Source organism: Phoenix dactylifera, chromosome 8, assembly GCF_051530095.1.
Source record: "Phoenix dactylifera cultivar Ajwa chromosome 8, Ajwa_hap1_PhDact_Kaust_v1.1, whole genome shotgun sequence".
In the NCBI taxonomy this organism is placed as follows: Eukaryota; Viridiplantae; Streptophyta; class Magnoliopsida; order Arecales; family Arecaceae; genus Phoenix; species Phoenix dactylifera.
The window spans coordinates 16,730,875-16,758,663 of NC_143197.1; the positions used below are offsets into that span (position 1 = coordinate 16,730,875).

The 27,789-nt window shown below is 40.3% G+C and overlaps 1 protein-coding gene across 3 annotated transcripts in view; it reads left to right on the plus strand.

Moving 5' to 3' along the window:
- The window catches only part of SETH5 (transducin family protein / WD-40 repeat family protein), a 53,760-nt gene extending 30,995 nt beyond the window's left edge, over positions 1-22,765 (plus strand). For 2 of the 3 annotated variants that reach the window (XR_015968028.2, XM_039117382.3), the window contains exons 16-19: positions 20,620-20,911; positions 21,391-21,789; positions 21,905-22,148; positions 22,217-22,765. Coding sequence is in view for 1 of the 3 variants with exons in the window: in XM_039117382.3 (XP_038973310.2) it covers positions 20,620-20,911; positions 21,391-21,789; positions 21,905-22,148; positions 22,217-22,242 (961 nt within the window). In the remaining 2 variants the exon portion in view is untranslated. Of the gene's footprint in view, positions 1-20,619; positions 20,912-21,390; positions 21,790-21,904; positions 22,149-22,216 lie in introns of those variants that run through there. The other variant, XM_088702912.2, reaches the window with a different exon arrangement.
- Positions 22,766-27,789: the final 5,024 nt, after the last annotated feature.

Consider the following 27,789-nt stretch of genomic DNA (forward strand, 5'->3'; position numbering starts at 1 on the left):
TCTATTGAATCTTCTGTTCTAACTTAGACTAGTAAACATGAATATTTACTAATATAGAATTCTAGCATCACAAAATTGTTGGGAACCTGCCCATGCCGCAGAAAATTAAAAAAAAAAATTTCAGATGGCAGCGAAAGAGGCATGCGCGGGATCGACGTTCATCCTATGAACGTTGTTGAATAACCGTTCGTAGATAGATTAGAATTAAAAACTTTTAAACTAATTATGAAGATCAGATCTTCACCTTGTACGGGTAGATGATCACCGCAAACTGAAGTTCGTGGTTTAGGATGAAGGTTTGCTTGAAGCCATTCACGCGTCCGGCCTCTACGGGTATCCACACGAAGCAGAGGACCGATCAAAGCTTCCTTGTCTCCCCGGGGTGCTAGCTCCCTTGCAGAGACTACTTTAGATGGCTGATGTCCTCCCTTTGAATCAACCCTTGATTGTGCTTGGGAGGAGGAAGAAAGATGAAGTTTGAAGAAGAATCAAAGCCCCTGCAGCCTACTTCCTTTTCCCTGCGTTGGAACCAAGGAGGAGGGAAGAAGATGGCCGCCAAGCTTTCTTTTCTTCTCACCTTGCTTGCGGCTGAAAACCAAGGGGAGAAAGGGTGGTCACGAGTTGGAGAGGGAGAGGGCTTCAAAAATTACCCTAGGGTGCCGCCCACTTCTCCTTTTAAAGGCATGAAGGGCTCCTACAAATTAGGAGCCCTTGATCTTTTTCCAAGAGGGGCGCCGGCCCCTCTTGTGTTGCCGCACCAAGGAGAAAAAGGAGGAGGGGCGCAAGCCCCTCCCTTGCGCCCCTCCCTCATGGTTAACCCTAATCCTCATTAAGTAAGGATTGGGATGCCCTAATGTGGCTAAGCCCTAATCTAATTAGGCTTAGTCCAAGGGTGAACCAATTTTGGGTTTGATTCATGCAATGTCCTAATCCAATTAGAACTCAATGAATCATGACTCAATTGAACCCTTCAATCCTAATCTAATTAGGAGTCATTAGATTAATAATTAATTGGGACTTAAGAAATCCTAATCCAATTAGGACTTATTTAATTTTAGTCCTAATCCAATTAGGACTCTTCTTTGAATCCAAAGTTCTAATTCAATTAGGACTTCTAGGAATCCTATTCTAAGTAGGAATCCAAATTGAATTCAAAATCCTAATCTAATTAGGATTGTAGGAATCAAGGTCCGCCGTACCGGTCCGGCTCGGCGTACCGGTGGCCGGCCGGACCGGTACGGTACCGGCCGGGCTCCGCGAGCCCGACTTTTTTTTTTTTAATGTTGTCTCTGTTGGATCTTAAATTAAATGAAAATTGATGTTTTTTTATTACTTTTTTCATGATTTTTGATATTTTCATATTTAAATTTAGGGTTGAAATTTGAAACATATATGATGCATGATTGCATGTTATGTTTTCCTCCCGTTCGAAATGATAAAATCATACACATAAAATATCTTCGAATTAAGATACAATCATTTACATACATTTAAAGTACTCTAGGATATCTAAAATCGGGACGAGTGCCGATGGCTCTCGTAGATATCTGGATCATAAGTATAATCAGGAGGCAAATCAACCCAATCAGAAGGAACACGCGCCAGGTTATAAGAACTGTCGGATCTCTCGCTCACGCTCTGGCTCTGAGAGGTGTCCTCTGATTGTGTAGGGGCCCATCCAAATATGGCGGAAGCAAAATCCAATGCACCATATCCGTATTCGTCAGGCTGAGGCTGTGGATAATAGAATCCGTATCCGTATGTTGTCGGATCTGCAGTCGTATCCTGTCTTCCTGAACGACCTCGAGGAGCCCGTCTTCTATATCCAATAATATCCTCACGATCTCTATCAGGTGGTCGACCGTGGTCCGTATCCTGTGTAGCACCCATAAATTGGGACTCACCGGTGAAATAAAGACCACCCTCCGGCTGTCTCATGAGTACCATACTGTCCTCCGCTCCCTCCATGGCTAGAAGATCCATCACCACCAGAACCTTCATCGCTGCTAGTCCAAGTCTCTTCCTCGACACTCTCCATTGGGATTCTTTGTTTTCCTTTCCTGGCCCTCTCTGTCTGGCTCCCCTGTGCCTGCGGCTGATCAGCTCTGGGAGTGCGTGGAATATTGCGCTCAGCCCATTGCTCTGGATCGACCCCAGTTTCGGTGGCTATGAAGGTAGCTGGTCGTGGAGGCGATCCTGGCTCGTCAAGCTCGGGCTCCTGCTGCTGGCCTACAAGCCAGCCGAGTAGTGGATCATCGTCATCAGCGGTGAAGGACCCGTAAATCGGATCTGTATACTTGAGCTCCACTTCCTCCTGGATGCACTTTAGCCTCAACCGCAAATTGTAATGCACATAAACAAGGTCGTTGAGGCGCTTTTGCGTCAAACGGTTTCTTTGTTTGCTGTGGATAAGGGCGAAGGTGGACCAATTGCGCTCACATCCACTAGAGGAGACTGTTTGGGAGAGGATCCGGATAGCTATCCGCTTTAGATTTCTCGCGGATCCGCCAAAATGCACCCACCATTCAGCTGCAAAAATATTTATGAAGATTACATATATGATAGTTCCATAATAGTAACTAAGTAACACCAGGTGAATGTTTTGCTGATGTGTCACGTACCTGGATTCATATTGTGTTTGCTGACGACAGCCGTTCGTTGGCCAAAACTGTAGCTGCCCTCTCTAAATAATTTGCTCTGTGAAAAATAAGCATAAAAAAACCATGTTAATAATTGAAGATGCTGATATACTTACACATGCTAGTAATTACTAAATCATAATTACCTCTTCAAGACATAGGGCCGCTTTTTCTGGATCTGCCTCCATCTTGTAAATCACATTACGCAAAGCATCCAGAAGTGTTTCATCCATACCAATTCCATCTATGCTGTACTGAAACCGGGGGTTTAGGTAGTATGCTGCACATATACGAGACTATCTTAGCATAATTATATAATTATATCCATCACTATAATTGTCACTATAATTATATCTTAGTTTACCTGCTAGATGTAATTTCGTACCCATTTGCGCTCCCCACCGTTGCTCAATGATGTTGATGTATGACCGGCCATGTGCTGGATCTGCCTCCATAATCTGATCCTTTGCCTTGACCATCATGTGATACAAAAACCCCATCTGGGGGTAGATCTCGCTATCTACGGCCCGCAGCACTTCATATAATGGTTTGATAGCCTTGACTATTGTAGTAGCCCGCTGCCAGAATGGCTGTCTCGTCACCAAGTCTTCTATCTTGCTCCCTTCAGTGCCGGCATAAGAATATCTACTATCATACCACTCGGGACTGGCAAACATCTGACGTAGGGCTCCTCTCTTCTCGAGTATGCTATCAAGTGCGATGAAGTTGGTAGCAAACCGTGTGACTCCTGGTCTCAGAATCTCTCCCCCTGCATACTTTCTCATCAATGAAAGAACCCAGTTATGGTTATAAATATACCTCGTAATGCGTTGGGCTGTCTCCACCGTTTGTTGCACCCTACGGATCTTTCCAATGTCCATCAACATAAGATCGATACAATGTGCAGCACATGGGGTCCAGAAAATATGTGGCCGCCGCTCCATCAAGACCTGCCCGGCAGCCTTATATTACGGCCCATTATCAGTGACGACCTGCACGACATTCTCCTCTCCTACCAGATCAATCACATCCTCCATAAGTTTCAGCATGTACGAGGTGTTGTGCACATAAGCCGAAGCATCAATCGACTTGTGGAAGAAGGTCTTAGCATCACAGTATGTCAGGAAGTTGATGATGCTCCGCCTGGTCGGACCGGTCCAACCATCGCACATGATGGTTAGTCCATATATGGGCCACTTGCTCTTGTAGGAGTCAATCCAATTCTCCAGCTCCTCCTTATTGTTGTCAAGAAGCTCACCGTATATATCCTTCGGGCCTGGAGGAGCTACACCGGGACCGGCAGCTTGTATGGCGGCAATGGCAGACCTGTAGTATGTATTGTCTGCCACATTCGCTGGGATGTGGCTGAAGTGAAACCAGGATCCAATAGCTCGCCACATAGTTTTCTTCTTATCCTTCATTCACATTGTGTCTACCCTCTGCTGCCTTGAATCTCTACTGGGGAGAGCATGCGGATCTACATCATGAATTGTCGCTCCTTCTGGAACTCCTCTAGATGACTACCAAAACCACCCAGCATAGATGCAATCCGGCCACGTTCTTTGCCGACGCCCTCCCTTACTGAAGTTGTCCTCAAGAACTCTGGATCTTGTCTAGTGCTTCGAGAACCGCCGCCCGACTCGTATGCAGAGGGCCCAAATCGAGCCCTATGCCTGGCCACCTCCTGCTGCCACTGATCATCCAGGCTTGCATGCATGGCCGCCTGAATATCTGCCTCCTCCTCATCTAGATCCTCGACCTCCTCTGGCTCCCTAGAGTGATAGGAAGGTGGCTCTGCCGCTTGGCGATCGACCTCCGCCCTCTTCTTGGAAGCCATCTCCTTCGCTTCTTTGGCCTCAGCAAGATTCTGCCTCATCAGCACACGAATCTCGTTAGGACAATTTCGGCACGTAGCAACCTCACCGGAATTTCCGGCTAAGTGTTGCTTCAACCTGGTTACCCCTCCTCCCTTGAAAATCTTGTCGCAAAACTTGCATTGAAACTGGTGTCGTTGCCCCTCACTTCCAAGTCTTCGCCCATAAGACCAGCCAATATCACGCTTTGCAGGGTTCGTTTTTCTTGATGGCTCCATTTCTATCATAAAAAGACAACTTATCAAAAAATTAAGCTAATAAAGTAAATTTTTGCATTATCTTATTATTTAAGTAATTTATAAACTATTTTTTTTAAGTAAATTATTAACAAAATTAATGAAATAATATAGGATAAAAAAACCGCACCTTAAATAGTCTCCGCTGGATTTTTTGGGCAGGACCTCCTCCTCGCTATCTCTCAAATCTTTCCGTCTCCTCACCTTAAATAGAACCTCTCAAGTCTCAACCTCAAATTGTTTGGGAAAGAAGTGAGCCTCGTTCGGTTTTTATAACCGAACGAGAGGCTTAAGATCGTGCTGTTAATCCCAGATTAACAGAAAATCCCAGCTTAAGATCGTTGATTCGGTACGGAAAGAAGTGGCCGGTCGGCCACTTCCTTGTTTTTTAATGGGAAGGAGTGGCCTCCGGTCACTCCTTTTCCCATTAAAAAAGGAAAAAAGCTGTGGCCTGTCGGCCACAGCAATTTTTTTTTTTTTTGAAAGAAGTGGCCGGTTGGCCACTTCCTTCTTAAAACCACGCGCGGCGCGTGGTTTTTGAAACCACGCGCCGCGGTGGTTTTTGGAACCACAGCGCCTCGCTGTGGTTCCCAAAAAAAAAAAAAAAAGTGAAAGAAGTGGCCCGTGGGCCACTTCTCCCTTAAAACCACGCGCCGCGCGTGGTTTTTGAAACCACAGCGCGAAGCGCTGTGGTTTCTTAAAAAAAAAAAACACCCGTACCGGCCGGTACGGGGTCCGTACCGGCCGGTTCGCAGATGAAAACCGGATATACCGGTTTTTATCTGTCTCCGGTACCGGTCAAGCACCGGACCGGTTTGTACCGGCCCGTACCGGCCGGTACGGACCGGTACGGCTTTCCTTGGTAGGAATTCTACTCCAAGCAGGACTCCCAGTCCTAGTCCAAGTAGGATTTCCAGTCCTAATCCAATTAGGACTCCAGAAATCCTACTCCAAGTAGGATTCGTGTTCCAAGTCCAATTAATCAATTCCCATTGTTCCTTCTTCAATTTGATTATCAATCGAATTGATTACTCGTGATTCATAATCACATTTCAACCATCGGATCGGTCAATACCTCTAGTGTGTGTGATCCCATAGGTTCTATTCTGATTGGTAGTAAGATATATTGCGATCTCTATCACAATATCATTGAAAACTTCTTTCAATGGGTTGGAACAGTTCCAACTCAACTCATCAGGGTTTATCGATCATCAAGATATTCCCTGTGAGTCTCACCATCCACCAGTGACACCTAGCAGCATGTAGTGGCTACCCAGCAGAATGGAATGATGAACCTCTAGGTGCAGTTATCGTATGATACAGTCCTTCTATCGTAGATCCCTACAGGACGGAGGTCATGGACAACTCGTCAAACCCCATCGTCTGTCATATGTCAAGATTTATTCGACTTAAGTTCGAGAATGGAAAACTCTCTTCACTATTTTTACTGCCCCGGCCGAGGTCTTACGAACTCAGTCTTATAAATCACATAGGATCTCTCCTTATCTATCAAGATCGATAGATTCCTTATAGATACATACCCTACTCCTACAGTGAACCTACTGCAGCCAATCTACACTTCATGGACCCATATGGCTAGAGACCATGTATGTGTGCAGTCAAACTACAATAACCTCACTGTGACCAGCCGAAGCATCGCAGGTCAAAGGACCAGTCACACTACTGCAATATCAAGCAAGTCACTGACGAGTGGATAGATATCCAAGTGACTTCTTGTCTTGGTCACGCTCAGTACCCTTGTTCTCTAACAAGCATTTGCACAATTGTTCCAGTGTCCCTACACTATGGACTCAAGACTCGTCCATCAAAGAAAGCAATATGTGCACTAATCTCAGCGGATCTATCACCGTCCTCGTGATGATCCATCGATCAGGAGCAATTCAGGAATTAATCACCAATGACACATGCCTCAAATTCTCAACTCTTGAGAATATGTGTCATCTTATTAATTCCTTGGACGATTCATGGACACATAAGAACATGAATGAAAAGAATGCCCAACTTAATTAGATCAAGTACAAATTTATGTTCCAGAATAAAATAATGCGTCAGCCAAATTGGCTTCTAGGGCATACTTCTAACAATCTCCCACTTGCACTAAAGCCAATCAGCCATAAACCTAAGCCCCATCTTCTCAAGATGCGTTTCAGTTTTCTGCTGACTTATCTGCTTAGTGAATGGGTCCACCACATTTCCTGTGGAGTCTACTCTTTGATCCTCTACTTATTTCTTTTCGAGGTAGTCACTTATTAGGTTAAACCGCCGCTCTATGTGCTTCGATTTCTGGTGAGACCTTTGGCTCCTTAGCTAGTGCTATGGTGCTTTTGTTATTGCAGAAGAGTGTTATGGCATCTGATGACATTACACCTAATTCTGCAATGAACTTTTAAACCAAAAGGTTTCCACTGCACCCTTAGAGACGGCTTAACATTCACCTTCTAAGATAGAATCTACAATGATCGGTTGTTTGGAACTCTTCCAATTTACTGAACCATCATTGCACATATTCTGATGTAGACTTTCTATCATCAATATGCATGCATCCTTCTACCTTCAACTGTTATCTTCTCCCAAAGACCAAGAACATGTCCTTAGTCTTCTCAAGTACTTAAGACTGTTCTTCATAGCTATCCAGTGCTTCTTGCCTGGATTTGATTGATATATGCTTGTGACACTCACAGCATATACTATATCATATCACGTACATTGCATGGTATACATGAGGCTCCCTATAGCCGAAGCATAAGGGATCTTGCTCATCTGCTGAATCTCTTCAGATGTGTTGGGGCACATTTTGTTGGAGAGATTTATCCCATGCCTAAGGGGTAATGATCCCCTTTTAGAGGTTTCCATGCCGAACCTCTTCAGCACTCCCTCTATATACATATTCTGTGACAGGACAAGCATCCTCTTAAATCTATCTTTATAGACCTTAATTCAAAATATAGGATGCTTTCCCAATGTCTATCATGGAGAATTCCTTACACAACCAAACCTTGACCTAAGTTAGTATGGGAATATCATTCTCAATTTGAAGAATATCATCCACGTACAATACGAAGAATGCAATAGCCCTCCCACTAACTTCTTATAAACACATGGTTCCTTTTTGTTCTTGATGAAATCAAACGATTTGATTATATCGTTGAAACGAGTGTTCCAACTCCGAGATACTTGCTTTTGTCCATAGATGGACCTTTGCAGCTTACAGACCTTGTGACCACCATCACAGTATCATGATATGCTGCAACAACAAGCAATATTCGAATGGACTTCAGCAATGCTACAGGTGAAAAGTATCCTTATAATCAGTACCTTTGCACTGACTATAACCTTTCGTCACTAGCTTTGCCTTATAGGTCTCTACCTAGCCATCCGAACTTAATTTCCTCTTGTAGATCCATTTACACCCAATAGGTACTATACCTTCTTTGTGAATCTACTAAGGTTCAGACTTGGTTGGAATGCATGGAGTCCAACTCTGACTTCATTGCTTCCAGCCATCTCTCGAAATCGATGTCGAACATCGCCTCGTTGTAGGTATTGGGATCCTTACCTTGATCTCTATCTCCCATGAGGAACACTTCCTCTACGAGGTGGAGGGGGTACTACGTGTACTGGCTTAATATAAATAGGTTCTATAGGCATAATGGCTCGTTGCTCTTTAGAGACTTTCTCTTCAAGCTCAATTTTCCTCCTACTGTCTCTATCAAGGATAAACTATTTCAATGAAGATAGCATGTAGGCTCACAAACACTTTGTGATCCTTTGGGATTAAAAATCGTATCCTAATGACTCTTTAGGATATCCTATAAAACGAGCATTAATTATCCTATCCTCTATCTTGTCCGCCTGTTGTCGCTTGAGTTGAGTTGGACATTCCCAAATCTTGAGATAACCAAGACTCGGCTTGTTACTATGTCATATCTCATATGGTGTGGTAGGAACGGACTTTAGAGGGAACTCTATTCAATAAGTAAATAGCTGAAAATAGGGCATCTATCTAAAGAAACAAGGGTAAATTAGCGAAGCTCATCATGGACCGAACTATATCCAATAGAGTCCGATTCCTCCTCTTTGACACTCCGTTGAGCTGAGGTGTTCCAGGAGGAGTCCATTATGAAACTATACCATTCTCCTTGAGATAATCACGAAACTCTCTACTAAGGTATTCATTTTCTCGATCTGATCGAAGAACCTTAATGAGTTTTTCTATTTATTTTTCTACTTCATATCTCAACTCTTTGAACCTTTCAAAAGTTTCAGATTTGTGTATCATACACATATCCATACCATGAATAATCATCGGTAAATGAAGTAAAAAATTACAATCCCTAGCCTGCACATCGAATGGGCCACACACATCAGTGTGTACTAGGGTAAGTATTTCAGTGGACCTTCCTGTGTCCTACAAAGGATAATTTGGCCATCTTTCCTCGAAGACAGAATTTACAAATCGAATATGACTCGAAAGTCAATGAGCCAAAAACTTATGTTTCTCCAATTTGTTTATTCTGTCTTCTCCTATATGGCCAAGCCTGAGGTGCCACAAATACTTTAGATGTATCTCATTTCTGCATCTATTAGATCTTATGGTATTCACTGTTTGCTCAGATACATTCACAGATTTATCCATATGTATGTGATAGAGACTGTCAATCATAAAACCACGTTGAACCAATTTATTTCTCAAATAAATGGAACAGTAGTCTTATAAAAATCTTTCTGTGCTAAACAAGATACAGAAATCAAATTTCTGCTAGCAACAGGTAACAATCCCTAAGTATCCTGAGCATATCTGACATACCTTCTTAAGGTCTGTCACCCTTCATGTTCTTTATGCTTCCCATGTATGTAGGACAGTTCCTCTTCCAATGGCCGTCCATGATGCAATGAAAATACTTTTTCTTGCAATTGGCCTTTTTTTTGGAACTTCCTTACTTGGCGTTTTCTCAGTCTTCTGCTTCTTCGCAGGCTTCTTCTTCTTCCAAATAGACTCTCTCTTGGAAGTAGAAACCAACTCGACAGCGAGAACGATGCCCCTTGAACTCTTCAAGGTCCCTAAGGTAGTTACCAATTTATTTAACAATTCTGTTTTGGTGCATACAATATTGTTCATATGGTAATTTACTATAAACTGTTCATATGAAGCTAGAAGGGATTGTGGAATTAAATCCGTTTGCAATTCCTTGTGTATGGTCATGCCGAGCTTCTCAAGCTTCTCTAAGCCCTTTATCATGGTCAAACCATGATCATGGACAGACTGCCCATCGCGCATCTTGGCCTTGAAGAGCCTCTTGGACACTTCAAACCAAGCTGCGTGACTCTAATCACCATACAACTCTTGCAGGTGATTTAATGTGTCCTTGGCAATCTTCATGTTCTCATGCTGGCATTATAATTTATTGGACATTGATGCCATTATTTAGCACCTAACTTTATTGTCATCGTTCGTCCACTTAGCATGCGTCTTACGCGGATCAGTGATCGGACAGATTGGTAATACGGGGATTCCATGGTCTAGCACATACCCTAATTTCTCACAATTCAAAACTATTTTGAAATTTGCTGAACCAGTCTTTATAATTGGGTTTGGTCAAACGGTTGTTCTATAGGATATGAGTTAAAAGTCTAGAAGCTGACATTATAATCCTCAGAGAGTAAAGATTCTAGTTAGAATTTTGTACTTGATCCTAATTTGTTCTAGGGTCTTTTAGAACAAATGTACCTCCCACTATTTTCTCGAATTCCTCACACTCCTCTGGTAGGAAATCGAAAATCCTACACGACTAGGGTTTCTAGTGGGTACTGCGGTCCCACCGATTTACATGCCACCTCACCTAACAGTTATTGGTGACACATAAATAGATGAGTGTACAACTCTTGTACAATGCTTCTCAAGCATGTTGCAGTGCTACTTGGTCTCTAAGTCATGAAGACCTCACCTAACAGTTATTGGTCCCATTCCTTAGTTAAGTCAGACCCACCATATAACCGTAGAAATAAAGTTGTCATTGGGTCCTCACCTAACAGTTATTGGTGCCCAACCCCACCTTTACCCTACAACATCTCATGTCTATAGAGAGGTCCAGTCCCTCGATGCAACTTGCCCACTGTGTCCAGTCGAGACAAATCAACATCAGAAAGACCTTAGCAGCTCTACTACGGTGGAAGACCTATGGACTTAATATCGGTCAATCAGGTCTTAGTGTTTGCAATTTGAGCTCTTCATAAGAGGTAATCGAACAATTGGCCAGGTAAGCAGGTAGGAGGCTCCCCTTACTCAGAGAGTAAGGTCCTAATTAAGTAACCACCTTTCATGCTTTCCTAGACACCAATTAGATCAATTAATCTAATATGACTCACTCATGTTGGTTCACTCTCGACTTGATTGAGGAGGTTTTAGTTTAAGTCTCATTTGGATTGGTCTATTAGTTTGCATCACATGTAAACCTATCTACCCCGCTCACATTCGCATCACATGCAAATAGCACATCACAGGCAGTTATAATTGCAGCAATAAATAAAAGCTGAATTTTAAATAGGTGATGAACATGGATTCTAATTAGGTCATATTACAAGCACATGCACGTCAATCGATCAATTGGTCTTCAATTCTTGAATTGGTCCCGAGCCTTCTTGATTCGATCCTTGATCAACTCTTGATCCAATCGCCATCAACCGCTCACATTCGCCGTTCATCTCATGTACTGTCTTTGACTTGATCGTTGACGTACATCACATCACAGAAATACAACCAGATATTTAATAATAAATTACATCTCCTTTTAGGAGGCACGCAGATCTCTCAAAACATCAAATAAGATGCATGCAAGCATCTGAAAAATTACATGACATTGCAGATCACATCGCAGGTCTTTACAATTGATACCAAAAGGGTTTGAATCCAATGATCATCACCACATGCAACAATTATAATTTTCAGATCTGAAATCTAATTGATTATCTTATGACATGGGTTGCTGATCATGCTAAACATGATTCTAAACTTTGTAATCCCATTAACAATGCAATTAGAATCATCAATTTATCACATAAAAATCAGCATGCAAAAATCAGCAACCCTGAAAAATTCTGCATGCGGAAAATTTCAGTATACATATCCTTTTAAATTTCAGATCTATCATGCCTGTTAATAATTAATTCTAACCTTAATCTACGAAGCCTAGGCTCTGATACCACTGTTGGGAACCCGCCCATATCGCAGAAAATTAAAAAAAAAAAAATTCAGATGGCAGCGGAAGAGGCATGCGCGGGATCGACGTTCATCCTATGAACGTTGTTGAATAACCGTTCGTAGATAGATTAGAATTAAAAACTTTTAAACTAATTATGAAGATCAGATCTTCACCTTGTGCGGGTAGATGGTCATTGCAAACTGAAGTTCGTGGTTTAGGATGAAGGTTCGCTTGAAGCCGTTCACGCGTCCGGCCTCTACGGGTATCCACACGAAGCAAAGGACCGATCAAAGCTTCCTTGTCTCTCCGGGGTGCTAGCTCCCTTGCAGAGACTATTTTAGATGGCTGATGTCCTCCCTTTGAATCAACCCTTGATTGTGCTTGGGAGGAGGAAGAAGAAGGATGAAGTTTGAAGAAGAATCAAAGCCCCTGCAGCCTACTTCCTTTTTCCTGCGTTGGAACCAAGGAGGGAAGAAGATGGCCGCCAAGCTTTCTTTTCTTCTCACCTTGCTTGCGGCTGAAAACCAAGGGGAGAAAGGGTGGCCACGAGTTGGAGAGGGAGAGGGCTTCAAAAATTGCCCTAGGGTGCCGCCCACTTCTCCTTTTAAAGGCATGAAGGGCTCCTACAAATTAGGAGCCCTTGATCTTTTTCCAAGAGGGGCGCCGGCCCCTCTTGTGTTGCCGCACCAAGGAGAAAAAGGGGGAGGGGCTTGCGCCCCTCCCTCATGGTTAACCCTAATCCTCATTAAGTAAGGATTGGGGTGCCCTAATGTGGCTAAGCCCTAATCTAATTAAGCTTAGTTCAAGGGTGAACCAATTTTGGGTTTGATCCATGCAATGTCCTAATCCAGTTAGAACTCAATGAATCATGACTCAATTGAACCCTTCAATCTTAATCTAATTAGGAGTCATTAGATTAATAATTAATTGGGACTTAAGAAATCCTAATCCAATTAGGACTTATTTAATTTTAGTCCTAATCCAATTAGGACTCTTCTTTGAATCCAAAGTCCTAATCCAATTAGGACTTCTAGGAATTCTATTCTAAGTAGGAATCCAAATTGAATTCAAAATCCTAATCTAATTAGGATTGTAGGAATCCTACTCCAAGTAGGACTCCCAGTCCTAGTCCAAGTAGGATTCCCAGTCCTAATCCAATTAGGACTCCAGGAATCCTACTCCAAGTAGGATTTGTGTTCCAAGTCCAATTAATCAATTCCCATTGTTCCTTCTTCAATTTGATTATCAATCGAATTGATTACTCGTGATTCATAATCACATTTCAACCATCAGATCGGTCAATACCTCTAGTGTGTGTGACCCCATAGGTTCTATTCTGACTGGTAGTAAGATATATTGCGATCTGTATCACAATATCATTGAAAACTTCTTTCAATGGGTTGGAACAGTTCCAACTCAACTCATCAGGGTTTATCGATCATCAAGATATTCCCTGTGAGTCTCACCATCCAGCAGTGACACCTAGCAGCATGTAGTGGCTACCCAGCAGAATGGAATGATGAACCTTTAGGTGCAGTTATCGTATGATACAGTCCTTCTATCGTAGATCCCTACAGGACGGAGGTCATGGACAACTCGTCAAACCCCATCGTCTGTCATATGTCAAGATTTATTCGACTTAAGTTCGAGAATGGAAAACTCTTTCTCCACTATTTTTACTGCCCCGGCCGAGGTCTTACGAACTCAGTCTTATAAATCATATAGGATCTCTCCTTATCTATCAAGGTCGATAGACCTTATAGGTGCATACCCTACTTCTACAGTGAACCTACTGCAGCCAATCTATACTGCATGGACCCATATGGCTAGAGACAATGTATGTGTGCAGTCAAACTACAATAACCTCACTGTGACCAGCCGAAGCATCGCAGGTCAAAGGACCAGTCACACTACTGCAACATCAAGCTCGTCACTGACGAGTGGATAGACATCCAAGTGACTTTTTGTCTTGGTCACGCTCAGTACCCTTGTTCTCTAACAAGCACTTGCACAATTGCTCCAGTGTCCCTACACTATGGACTCAAGACTCGTCCATCAAAGAAAGCAATATGTGCACTAATCTCAGCGGATCAATCACCGTCCTCGTGATGATCCATCGATCAGGAGCAATTCAGGAATTAATCACCAATGACACATGCCTCAAATTCTCAACTCTTGAGAATATGCGTCATCATCTTATTGATTCTTTGGACGATCCATGGACACATAAGAACATGAATGAAAAGAATGCTCAACTTAATTAGGTCAAGTACAAATTTATGTTCCAGAATAAAATAATGCGTCAGCCAAATTGGCTTCTAGAGCATACTTCTAACAAAAATATCCTGGATAACTATTTGGGTTGTCATTTAACATGCAGCAATAAGAACATGGTTTGAAGAAATTTATCATATACACTGAAATTATGCATTGACGGTTACATAATAATGACACAAATAACCTTAAAATCATGCTAAAACCAAATGGGAAGATACATCAAGGATATAACTCCATTTCATGCCCAAAGCAAATTAATTCATGGCCGAATTGATGAATAACATGATAAGTTTGATTGCTTAATTACTTTGATGTTCGCTGTTTAGTTCAAGGCTTTAAATATTGGTACTGGGGCTGGTACCAGACCAAAACAGTATGGTACCGATCCATCCTGTACCGACATATGGTGCAGAGCTTTGTGCTGGTTTATATTAAGGTGTCAAAAAACTTTGTTTGTCTACATAATAAGGTTATTGGCCCCTAAAAAGGTGTTTTTTTCGGGGGGCGTGGGAGAGGAGGAGAACCTAATCAGATCCTAAGGCTCCTTGCTCTATGCTGTTGACATCCTCACCAATTCGAGACCTTGCTCCCCTCTCCTCTAGCTTCCTCTCTCTCTGTCTCTCTCTCTTTCTTCTTCCCACTTTCTCATACTTTGGACATAAGGCGAGCTTCGCCTTTCATGAGATGCCTAAAGGCACCCTAGGACACCTTGATGGCCCCCCTTTTCCCCACCACATTTTTTGGAAAAAGAATTGCAAAGCTATTGAAACAACTGGCAAACCAATTGAATTGGTCTTAGTACGTGGTGGTGTGGCATGTTTCAATTGGGACATGTGATTCCTATGTTGTACTGGCTGAACCAGGGCATATACTGATTGACATTGACCCTTCCTACTGGGATGCCTGAATCTCACTTGTTTTAGCGACCTGAGGGGTGTCCCTGTGCTAGTTTTTGGCCAGAATGGCACAACACTGGATGTGCCGTCCCTTTTTTGTGGCATTTAAAACCATGTTTAGTCTGAAATTAAAGCAAGATTTTAATATGCTTTTTGTAAAACCTACGAAAGATAGGAGAGAAAATGACATCTAGCTTTTGATTCACTATACTATGGAAGAATGTTTTCGTTGCATCCAATTTGTTATTCAGCCTTCAGATCCTAGACTCAAAAACGAGCAAATGGTGAAGAGCTTTAGGCTATCCTGAACATAACCAAGACTGTTTTGGATGATCAAGCATTGGTACAGGAGAGGAAAATAGAGTAGCACATATTACATATCAAATTGCAACTTGCATTTAGGCAAAAGCACTTTTACAGGCTAATATGTAGCAATATGAGCCTGTTTATGCAATGCATTGGTACATCCCATTGCACTATGCTTGAAATTTTTGAGATCATGCATATTGTGAGATTCATTATAGTAGGATATGGAGCAATACTTCAATTCATGATTCTGGCACCAAGTAAATGGACAATGAATCTGGAAACTAAGACAAGAAACATGCTGGGTGGAAATATGTACCATATCTATCCAGGAATTATTTTTACTCTACTAATAAGTGGGACATAAATTACCAAATTCCTAATTATAGAGTTATATATTAATATCCATATAATAAATGAATCTGTTATATGAAATTCTAAATCTCAATTTGTTATGCATGTGTGGTGTTTAAAAGGCAGTTATTATATATAATATGAATGTAGCAAGTGATTGCCTAGCATTTAAGCAAAAAGCGATAACTTAGGTGGATTTTTAGATGGATTGCATTTGAAAATCAATAATATTCATAAACGAACAAATATAACGGCCAAATATAAATAAATCAAACTATAAGCTAATTTACAGTATAACAAATTAAGGGAACTACTTTGTGTAGTTGTTTGTGAACCTTAGATATGTAACATGGCATGTTAGTGGCAAAACTGCAGTTCTTTCCTGCAAATTATGCAATAATATCTATTGAGCACCAAAGATAAACAATATTCAGTGTATGTAAATTAATGCAACATGCAACTCTAGAGAAAGATAAATAATGGGAAGAAAATTAGAAGTACATAACTAATTAAGAATTACTGAAGTTGTAAGTTGTGACATATTGAAGTCTTTTCTTGTAGCAACGCCCCGAAGTACTAGCTTTCTCAACTAGTTCTACATCCCTAGTGGTATTCTTCTTCATACATCTGAATAAGGCCTTCATGTTACTTATAGTATCAGTCCTCCAGCCTATCGAAACTCGTGTTTTTATTAACCAACAAACCGAAGCAGGGACAAGGGGCAAACCAACAGCATATCTTCCATCTCGAGATGGTGATTTAGATTCACTAGCCTCTCGTCTGCTCTCATAACCAGCTTGATCAGAAACACGCCAGTGTTTTAGGTTGCGGTTTTTCTGGATCGTTACAGTCAGTGCCAGTCAGGTCTAATTAGTTTTAAAAGCTAAAAGAAATTGTTAAATTATTAATGATGTTTCAAATAAAATGTAATATAGTTGCTTGGATGTCATGCATTCTAATTAGTTGTAGACAAGGTCAGTCTCCTTACACAATACATGGGCTTGTAGGTTTAATGCAATCTCTCTTTTCAAAAGTTGTCTTAGCTATAAATTCTACCTTAATCCATAAATGGGCTGCCTTCAAGTTGAGAGCCAATCATTCAACATTTTCAGAATCTGAGGAGGCATAACATGATCTGTAATGTTCATCCCATATAGATAGCATACTACTAGTTAGTTTGGATTGCTTTGGTTTTGGCTATATAAGCGATAAACTAGTTTCTTCTTTTGTTGCAATTACAATCCTCCTACCCTCTTGATTAGGAGGCAGAAAAACAAGCAATTGTTTGAGTCTGCGATTTTTGAAAACAGGAAAAAAGCATGCAAATTGTAAGTGAATGTATAACATTTGTACTGGCTAGCAATTTTATGATCAAAAGAATGCATGTATAATGATGATCAAATAGAAAATCATTTTAATAGCTCACTACAGCTCTTTCTTTCCTTCGATTTCATCAAATTATAGACTATAAATATAGTTCAACCATAAAGCACCTCTGTCATGATTGGTTTGCAATTTAAGGATTTATATTTTATACCAACAAGAATTGATCCTGAACATGAAAATTTTTGGCCATCTGAAATCCTAAAATTTGAATATAATGTGCTGTCATTGCAAATCCAAGTAAGCAACCTGCCTGCCTGGTGAAATCAGACTAAGGCATGGTTGGACTAATTTGTCTTTCATAGAGGTCATGTGTGCAAACGGATTATGCACGGACTTAAGCATGACCTATCGATTAATATAGAATAGAAGAATTCATATGATGCAAGTTGTAAGTTAGTTGGGCTTAACTAATAGATTTAATAAGCTACTTACAAAACAAATATATTTAGTAGTTCACATTTATTATCATTACCTATCAGAAATTCAACCACTTGAAAATGATGATTGCGAGGTTCAAGGTTTTAAATCTCGTGGGATAGGGCTGTCCCATTTTTTCTATTGGATAGGATGCGCTGACGTCTCACCCCATCTCAGTACTTGGGATAGGGGATGTCTCAAGACGTACCAATCAGGATGCTGGAAAAATGGTGGGATGGTCCTGTCCCAATGCTCGAGATTGTACCCCGTCTTGGTGTCCAACGAGACATCCCGTTGGGACTTAAGTCCATGGCGAGGATTGAATGATGAAGTTCAAGTAGACCAGCCAAAGCATTTTTCTTTGTAATAAAAATCTTAAATGAATCCTTGTCCATGAAATCTTTCTACTAAGGTTCTAACTCTCAGTGCGACGACAGACATCCCTGCCTTCTCATCCTGTTCGTGTGAGAAAATAGGATCGGAATGGGGGGGGAACTCCACAACCTATCCATGTGGGAGAAAGAAGAAGAAAGAGAAAGCAAGGAAGAAAAGAAGAAAAGGAAAAAAAGGAAGGAAGGAAGAGGAATAAAGAAAGAAGAAAGGGAGGAAAAAGACAAAAAGGAAGGAAATAAGGAAAAAAGAAAGAAACAAGAAGAAAAGGAAAGAAAGAAAGGAAGGAAGAAGAAAAAAAAATGAAGCAAGAAAAAGAAACATATAAAGAAAGAAAAGGGGAGAGGGTTGGAGGGTGCCTACTGAGCCACTAGACAGGGATGCCCGTCGGGATAGGGTGGGACAGTAGGGCATCCCCTTTGGTGGAGAAACTGGGACACCCCCGCCCAACAGGATATAAAATCTTGCTTTGTACTATTAAACCTGGCAAACATGAAAGATGTATATGCGTGCATACGTATGCACGAACCGAGAACTAAGTGAAATGTTAGGCATACTTTCATGTGTTTAATGTAAAAAAATAGTTTCAAGGCATGTATGCCATTTTAGTTATTCCTAATGCTATTTTAGCATCCACACCACAACTCTACCTAGACTGAGTTAGGGTAAACAAGCTTTGTAACATATATTACCTTCAACAGCTATGCAGATTATAACACATTTTTCTTCATATTCTGATTACAAACTTTTTTCGTTATATTTCTTAGCAACAGTTCCTGCATTGTAATATTGTAATAATTACATAATACATAACGTTATAATGTTATATGAACATATAAATATTAGTATATAGTTATAATGCGACATTCATTATTGGTAATAATATTGAAATAATTGTGATTAATTTTTAAGATCATAGTAATTGATATAATTTTATAATTATAATTGCACTATTATTATAGTTATCATAAATAAAACTTTATTATTATAAAACATACATGATGAGAAAAAGTTTATAGTTGGCTGCCTATTGGTTAAATAAAACAAAGAGAAAACAGACAGTTCACTGTTTCTAAGGGAGTAACTTTACCAGGTCATCTCCAGGATTACCACATTTTGTTTAATATCATGCAACCAAAGTGCAAATCATATGCAACTGTCTATCACAAGAAGTCAAATAGTAATATTTTTTTCAACGATAAAATATAAAGGCAGCATTTTTACTTGCAATTGCAAGTCTTGTTGTAGACAAGTGAGTGGAATTGCAGGCAACGAGACAGCCTCTTATTTGAGGGCATATTAGGTAGAAGAGATTTCTCTAGCAATGTGTTTATAGCATACCTATCTTCATCTTTCTCCTTTCTCTTGTGGTAACCATCTTCTCATGATAGTACAAAATGCCCTAGCCTTGCCCATCATCCCATCTTCATGAAGGTCATTATCATGTTCTTTTACATTTTTTCCTTTCTCCTTTTTGTCCTTATTCTGTCCTCCTGAACTACCTATTTCCCTGAAATACTCATTCTGAAAGTAGTTTAACCCATATCCTCAAATGAATGTTTGGCTGAAAAGAACTGGAATAGGCAGGTTAAGGACCTTTTATTCCTCCGTATTCCTCAACTAAATGCAGCCTAAATTGGTCAGCCATAATTATCGTGGGTTTCCATGTTGATAGTCTGCTTGATGATGAAATCAATGGGCCTAGGTTCATGATGATGATGATTTTGTTTCTTCGATAAACTTTCAAGATTATTTGATTTTAGGTGAGGATTCTCTAGCAATGCATTTAGGGCCTGTTTGGATGTCAGGAGATCTTACTGGAGATGGCCCTCTCTAAATACGATGAAGGGGGGAAGAATGGCAGTTCAAAGAGCTCCTCTCTGTTAAAATAAGGTAAGTCACCTCCACGAGTAGATTTGTTATACCTTGAAACAAGGATTATTTGTCTCACCAGGAAAGTCATTCTTGTTGAAAAGCTTTCCCTTCTATCATATTTTCCAAATTGAATCCTGTCGGGAAGATCTTATCGGCCCTGTAAGACTTCCTGGATTGCAAATAGCTGTGGAGTGAAATGGTCCCTTTGATGTTGAGAGTATTGGTGCCATCTTATTTCTGGGTCTGCAATTAGTTTGTGATGAGTGATTTCAAGTAGCCCGCTTGCTTAAATTTGGGCAGGTCCCAGATTTTACTGGAATTCAGCCGTTCTTAGCACATGATTTCCTTAGATGGTATATTGCCTTCCACCTCTTTGTTCTAGGACAATTACTGATTATGCATCATAATTACATTTGTGTGGCATACTTGCTGCTGTATATGAATTGCTGGATCAAGAATCACTATTATGTGGCATTCATCACAATTATATTAAAATAATGATAATGTACCTATGCTACATTCAAAATCATATTTCATTTTTTTTTATTCTCTGCGTATGACTTTAGAATCTAGTGCATCGAGGGGAAGAAAAAAAGAGCAATGAGCCACCATGACTCAATGTCTCGCCTTTGGTGCCACTTTCACTATCTATCATTTTCACAAGTTGTTAAGGTGACATGTTTTCAGTTTTATTGTAGATTTATATTATGTTCCTATCTGACATTTAGAACTACAAATTTCTGGTCCAGGTTTTCTGAGCCGTTGAAGAGATTCTATGGCAACAAAGCAGTATCTGAAGGACAAAGTTATGTTGGCAGTTCACCTGCAAGTTCTGATATGGGGTTCAAAAAGTGTACTGGTATTTTGCGAAGAGTGTTGTCACAATTTGTTGGGGAAATCATAGAGGGAATGACTGGATTTGTACCCCTCCCAGTCATCATGGGCAAACTCCTTTCTGACAATGGGAATCAAGAGTTTGGTGATTTTAGATTCACCATATTGAAGATGTTGGGGACATATGGCTATGAGAGAAGAATACTGGTATGTGTAGTTTAAGCAATATTCTATTCATTTTCTTTTGAATACATGTAATCTACCATCTAGTGGTTTGATATCTGTAGCTCATTAAGCTGGAAAGCCCCATTATTTACCAAATTTAGAAGAATAACAAGTGAACTAGCTTGGTTTAGTGTGAACTTTGGTGTACTGAGTTTGTTATACAAAAATTAGAGCAACAAACTGGTGCAAAATTTCTGTTTCAAACTGCATGTGTTATGTACATGTTTGGTTTCAAGAGTCCGAAGGTTTGTAGAGCACATCTCCTTGAATTTTGTTTTAAAAGCATGCTACATTTTTTGTCTGAAATTCTCATAGCTCATTATATATGGTCGAACATGATCCTTCCTTGAACAGATTGGTTATTTGGTATAATGGCATCTTAGATCATATTTATTTATGTATTGCCTGGTTTTATCTGATAAGGGAAGTTTTATAGTTTCCACTGTTTTCCGCTTCTCTAGGACACGGCTAAATCATTAATTGAGGATGATACATTCTACACCTTGAGCCTGCTAAAGAAGGGGGCATCTCATGCATATGCTCCACAAGATTTTACTTGCTGTATTTGTGGCTGCTCTCTTACCAAGGACTACTCTAGTTTGGGAATTCGAGTATTCAGTTGTGGTCACTCGATGCATCTCCATTATGAATCTGAGAATGAATCATCCAACAGCGAGTCATCAGTTGCATGCCCAATTTGTCTAACAAAGAACCAGAATGGACAAAGCAAATCAATTCTTGTGCAGAATGGGTTGGTCAAATATTCTGCATCAGGCTCCCAACCGTCACAAGGGACTGTTCGTCACCTGCATGAACCAGATACTGCAGAGAAGAGTTATGGGCTTCAACAGATGTCTCGGGTACATAAATTTCTCCTTTGTAAAATATTTCTGTTCAACTTGTAATCTTCAGGTAGTTTTTCTCCAATTTTGGACGTTGAATAGCTAAGGCTAAAGCTGGATCATGTTGTTGCAGTTTGAAATATTGAGTATCCTTCAGAAAGCTCAGCGATCTCTTCAAGTTGATACTCTTCCTCAATTTAGACTCTCACCTCCGGCTATATATCATGAAAAGGTCAGAAAAGAAGGAGCTAGTTCTGTGATGGGAGAGACAAGCGATACTTCAATCAAAAGTGAAAAGCCAAATAAACGTTGGCAACTGAGGGAGCTAAGATCAAAAGGATCGCCAAACCGGTTTCCCTTGAAGTCAAATATATTTGGTAAGTTTCTGGGTTGTCTGTTTAATTTGTCACGGTTGCAGCATTTATATTCAGGGGTTCATTTGCAGGTACTGAGAAAAATAAGGTGCGCTAGTATGATATGCGGTGTTGTCAGGAAACGATGATTTTGCCCTATTGTTAGACGAACAAGTCAGTAATAGATAGGCAGTGGTGGTTCCACCACCTAGACATACAGATCTAATTTTAAATATTAAAAAATAATGCTTTATATTAAGCGGATGTTCAAGTGGTATAAGAGGAAGAAGAAGAAAGAACAATAACACCTGCATTGCAAACTCGGGAAGAGACGAAGGAAGCAGACGTGTGCATTTTGGTACATAGACACAATTCAGAATCCATGATTTGCGTTCTGATCAAGCTTTTTCTGTTGTGCTGACAATATACTTTTCTTTCAGTAGACAGCCCTTTGTCCATTTGCCTTGACGGTTCATGTAACGTCTTGAGAAATCATAATGGTTACTTTTGCCCTTTTGCAGTGGATGCGTTGCCCAACATTGTTGTCTGATATATGTAAATTCTGATATTATGTATCCAACAAACAGCATTTCTGGTCTTTGGCAATGACCATTAATATAGATGGCAGCCATATTCTTTCATCAAGGTGTTGAAACCATGTTAAATTTATATTATACTTCTCTCAAAAAATATAGTTGGAAGACTTGTAACATTGGAAAGCTACAAATCCCTCTAATTTTCAAGTGATCTTTTATCCTAAATAGGGGTAGCCCGGGTTCATTGCACACAAATCATGACTCAGTGGGGACTGCAATCAGCCATAGAGCTGGCTTGAGGCATGTAATGAGCAAGGAACCATATGGCTTGGCATATTCTCTTCCCTGTTCTTGTCAGTTGTGCTTAGGGCATTTAGGCGTGCACCTAAAGTGATTTTCTAAAATCAATGAGATGTGCTTATATATATGAAACACTGCAGTCTATATGCTGTCGCAATCAGAGAAGTTAATTAAAGATTATTTTTTTTGTTCGTTTAGTTAATACCGAAAATGGTAACCAGTTGAATGAACTTGCCCTCGTATTCCATGGTTTTATAGTGACCGACCGGTGAAGGATAAACTTACAGTCCCTGTTGCATCCGTCGCCACAACACGTTGGTGGTTCATGGCACGCGGCACAGTGCAGGTTGGCACAGGTGGCTCCAACGGCAAGAACAGAAAAAAAAAGAAAAAATAATAAAAACATATTTGGAACGCAATCTTTTGGGACGCCTGTTTCATGTACGCATATTCCCCAGGCACATTAGTGCGATACGATCAAGTGTTTTCCCGCATGAAAGTAGTGCCACGTAGCATCACTCATTTGCAATGGGGCAACCGAGATGAAAATGTCCAGATGCAATCCTCTCAAAACCAACAAAAATGTAGAACATTCAGTATGGCAGTACCCAGAAAATAAAGAAGAGGAGAAGAAGAGATTGCTTTGTTTGCATTTTTAAAAGTAGCTCCAAGTAGTGCTCCTTCGTTTTTGTACTTTATAAAAGTTTCATGCATAAATATCAAAGATCTGTATTTTTTTAGGAAATTCTTGGTTGAAGCACTACATGAAACAAATAGGCGAGTGACCTACATTGGTTTCATATTCTACTATGCTACCCAAGTTTCTTTAGAATGACATTAAAATACTAGCATAGCTAGACATGACAAAAGTGACCTGTCACCATAGAGTTCCTTCGTAATAGCCTCCTACCTATGCTAAGCTTAATAACATGGCAACCCCGCACTACCCCTGTGGTTGGGGTTATTAAAGGAAAAGGATAGGTTTGGAAGGATGAATGGCTTCCATTCACTGTTTGATTTAAAAAAATCTTATGAAGGATGCATGAAAAGGAGGAATTGTCTATCACTCTTGGCCCAACAATTGCATTGGTCCAAATTAGGAGGATGCAAAAATGAATGGACGGAGTATGTGAGGGCTGGGTAGATTTTTACATTGATAAATTATTTCTTGTCAATTTTTTTGACAAAGTCCTAACACTTCTTCACTCTTTTACTGAATAAGAGACCTATAACCCAAGAAATAGTTTAGTACAATTAAATTAAACAGATAACTACAAATAAAAACAAACTAAATTCACTTATTTATTTATTTTATTTATATATTTTTATTTTACCTATATAATTAACCCTATACTATTAAATTTGATTACTAATTATTGTAATTTAGGCACATAATTTCATAATTATAAGTAAATCACTAGAATTGTCTTCTATTTTTTATTTATATTCATAATTTTTAGTTAATTATTTATATAAAATTAATTAACTACTCAAAAAATTATAAATTGGTTGTTTATATAATGAATATGTATGAACAAATTAATTCATATATAACTAATTTATAAAATTATAAATTAGATTAAATTAAAATAAAATTAAATATTTATATATTTTTCGTATAATTATAAATTATAAAGATTATAAGTATATGTATTGCTCTACTTCTTTGGTATAAGTAATTATTATAAGTTGATAATAATAATAATAGTACATTTTTATCAAAGGGTTGTTTAGCAAAATATCATACAAATATCATTTATTTCTCTTAGACTAAATAGAGGAAATCATTTCTTTTCTTCTTTTTTTTGCTGAAAGCGGGAGTATCATGCATAATATGTACGGATATAATCAAGAAAATCAAAATACAGTAGTACATCACAAAGTGCACTGGGTAACTCCGCCTCTCCTACCCAAAGATGGTCTTTCGAGTAGTCGGCAACAAAAGAGGCCACCCAACTGCAAATCATTCGTATTCATCCTTCCATATTTTACCAAATATATGGAAGGATGGATAGATGGAAGAACCACCTATCCTCTTTCTCATCCATGCTTCCTCCCTTATCCATCCTTGCATTAATCTATCCTTCGTTCCAAATAGAGGGTACAATCTCGGCGAATATCTTTTACCATATTAACCTGTTTATAGAATGGTACATTTTGAAGTCCATCTTTCACATGTTAGAAACCAATAATTGCTTAAAAGCCTTAGAAAGTGACAAAACCTGCAAGCCCATTCGATTAGCATGAGTCCTTCTTTGCCCTAGATATATGCATTCAATAGTTAAATGCTTACAATTTTTCTTTAAAAATACAAAATTATGTTAATTTGCGATGCAAAAGTTACAAATTATGTCATTGAGTGCATGCATACTTAAGTTCGTAACTAGCACATTCTATGAAGCACTTTCAAGCATCTAAGGTGCTTTTTTGATATGGTCCTTTGCACCCACAGCTCTTATTTCCGCCCCAACTTGATTAAAATTAGATGAGTTCCCTTGGAACTAAAATGAGATGAACTGCCCTTGGAACCAGTTTTGCATGAGCAAATATGTTCAGCATTATGTGATGGCCTGCAATCACTGTAGCACAAAAGGAGAATTCTTTCAAGGTTACCAGGCAACCAAAACTGCTTGTAGTTGAGACAGAGTGCATATATCTACATGATTTGAGATAGGTAACCACTATCTGTGTACAGTAAGTACAACAGGAACTATATTTAGCTAAAGCAGTAGGCATGTACAAATGCTTATTCATTGTTGAAACAAGACGATAAGGATGTTCAAATGCATAATAATAGAGTATAAATGCCACAAACAAGAGGAATAGCAAATATACGGGCATTAGGTTTCATGTACTACCTCACATCAATAACCATGTTTGTGCTTTTGATCAAGCTTGTAGAAAGAGGAACAGCTATCTTAATCATTGCAGCAATTAACGTCACATTTACTTCATGTATATCGCGCCGATAGGAGAGTACCGAGCATTTACTATTGTTTGGAATGATAAAACTACTTGAGTGTAAATCTGGTCAAGGGTTGTAATTTAAGATGGCAATTATGTGTTTTCATACGAGCGCAAATCCATAAACATCAGGACCGACTTTTTCTCTAAATTATCTCTAGAGAAAACAAATTCCAGTTAGAAATAGTTTTCCAACCATTACACATTTGACAAAAAGCCAACATGGGAACAAGAAATGGGATGCCAGTGATCCCCCCCCAAAAAAATAAAAATAAAAAATAAAAAATAAAAAAATAAAATAAGTAAAAATAAAAACAGAGAGCACTAATATCCCAATGCCTCACGTTCATCCATTAAGAACCATAGGGCTTGAAATGTGAAGAGAAGAAGGGAGGAGGGACCCGCATATGAAGACACCAACAGCTCGAAATGGGAGGAGAGAAGAAACCAATCCTTTCTTTCTATCTTCTATTCTCTCTGTTTTTTATTTAGAGCCAGGATAAGCAGGCAGGGATTGAGAGTTGCACAACTTCTTGAGTTAGACCGGGTATTTTAGGTCTCAGACAACAAGCAGTAACGTTATAGGCCAATCCACGGAAGGACCAGGCATTAACCCCCACCCCCACCCCCACCCCCACCCCCTTCTCCCTACCACCAAAAAAAGGAACTCTGCCAATGGCTACTGAGTGCAGTGCATGAGGATAACTTAGGTTTTCTACTAGACCAAATGTAGTGGTACAAAGGATGTTAATGGGCACCTCAACCTTGCTTTGCAACCAATAATCAACAACATAGATGACCAAACCCTAGGAGCAGCCATAAAACCTAGAAAAGATCAAAATTCTCATCATTCCAAAAACTTGAGTGAGACCAACCCCACAGAGGACACATGCAGGATTTAGTCAAAAGCACAAGGGCATTGCATGGAAGTAAGGAAAAATTCAGTCCTTCTCGATCACATATTTTTGGGTAGTTCTAAATACACCCCCCCCCCCCCCCCCCCCCCCCCCGATTGCTCAGGACACCCCCCAAAAATTAAAAAAAAATTAAATACTCTCTACACCCCCCCATTTGCTAAGGACACCCCTAAAAAATTAAAAAATCCTAAATTACCCTTCACCCTCCCCACCCCCTCACCTAAATTGCTCTCTACACCCCCCAAACCCCCCCCCCCACCCCGCTCTTCCCCTCCAAAACACCACTCCAGCCGGCTTCTCCCTTCCGCCCAAAAAACTTCGCCTCAAGCACCTCAAGCACCTCGCCGGCGGCCAAACCCCCTCCGTCTCCCCCTTCTCCCTCTCGTCGCCGGTCGGTGCAGTGCACCTCGCCAACGCCCAAAACCCCCCCGTTCCCCCTTCTCCCTCTCGTCGCCGGCATTCTCCCCTTCTCCCTCTCGTCGCCGGCATTCTCCCGGAACCACCTCCCCGGCCATCTCCCGAGCAACGAGCACCTCGCCGGCGCCTCCACGACCACGTCGAGGTAGCTCCCCCCCCGCCTCCAGTGCTCCGTTCGGCACTGGATCGCCGAACAGAACCCTTCTGTTCGGCTGAACAGTGCCGAACAGAAGCCCTCTGTTCGGCAACACTCAACCGAACAGAAGCCTTCTGTTCGGCTGCACGGTGCCGAACAGAAGCCTTCTGTTCGGCTGCACAGTGCCGAACAGAATGGTTCTGTCCGGCTCTGAGCAGCCGAACAGAATCCTTCTGTTCGGCTCTGAGCAGCCGAACAGAAGCCTTCTGTTCGGCACTGTGCAGCCGAACAGAAGGGTTCTGGTGCCAAATCGCGTGCCGTGCTGAATTTTGTGCCGAACATTTATGTATGCAATTGAATTATTTTCTTTGATGTAGCCTAACATTGAATTTCTA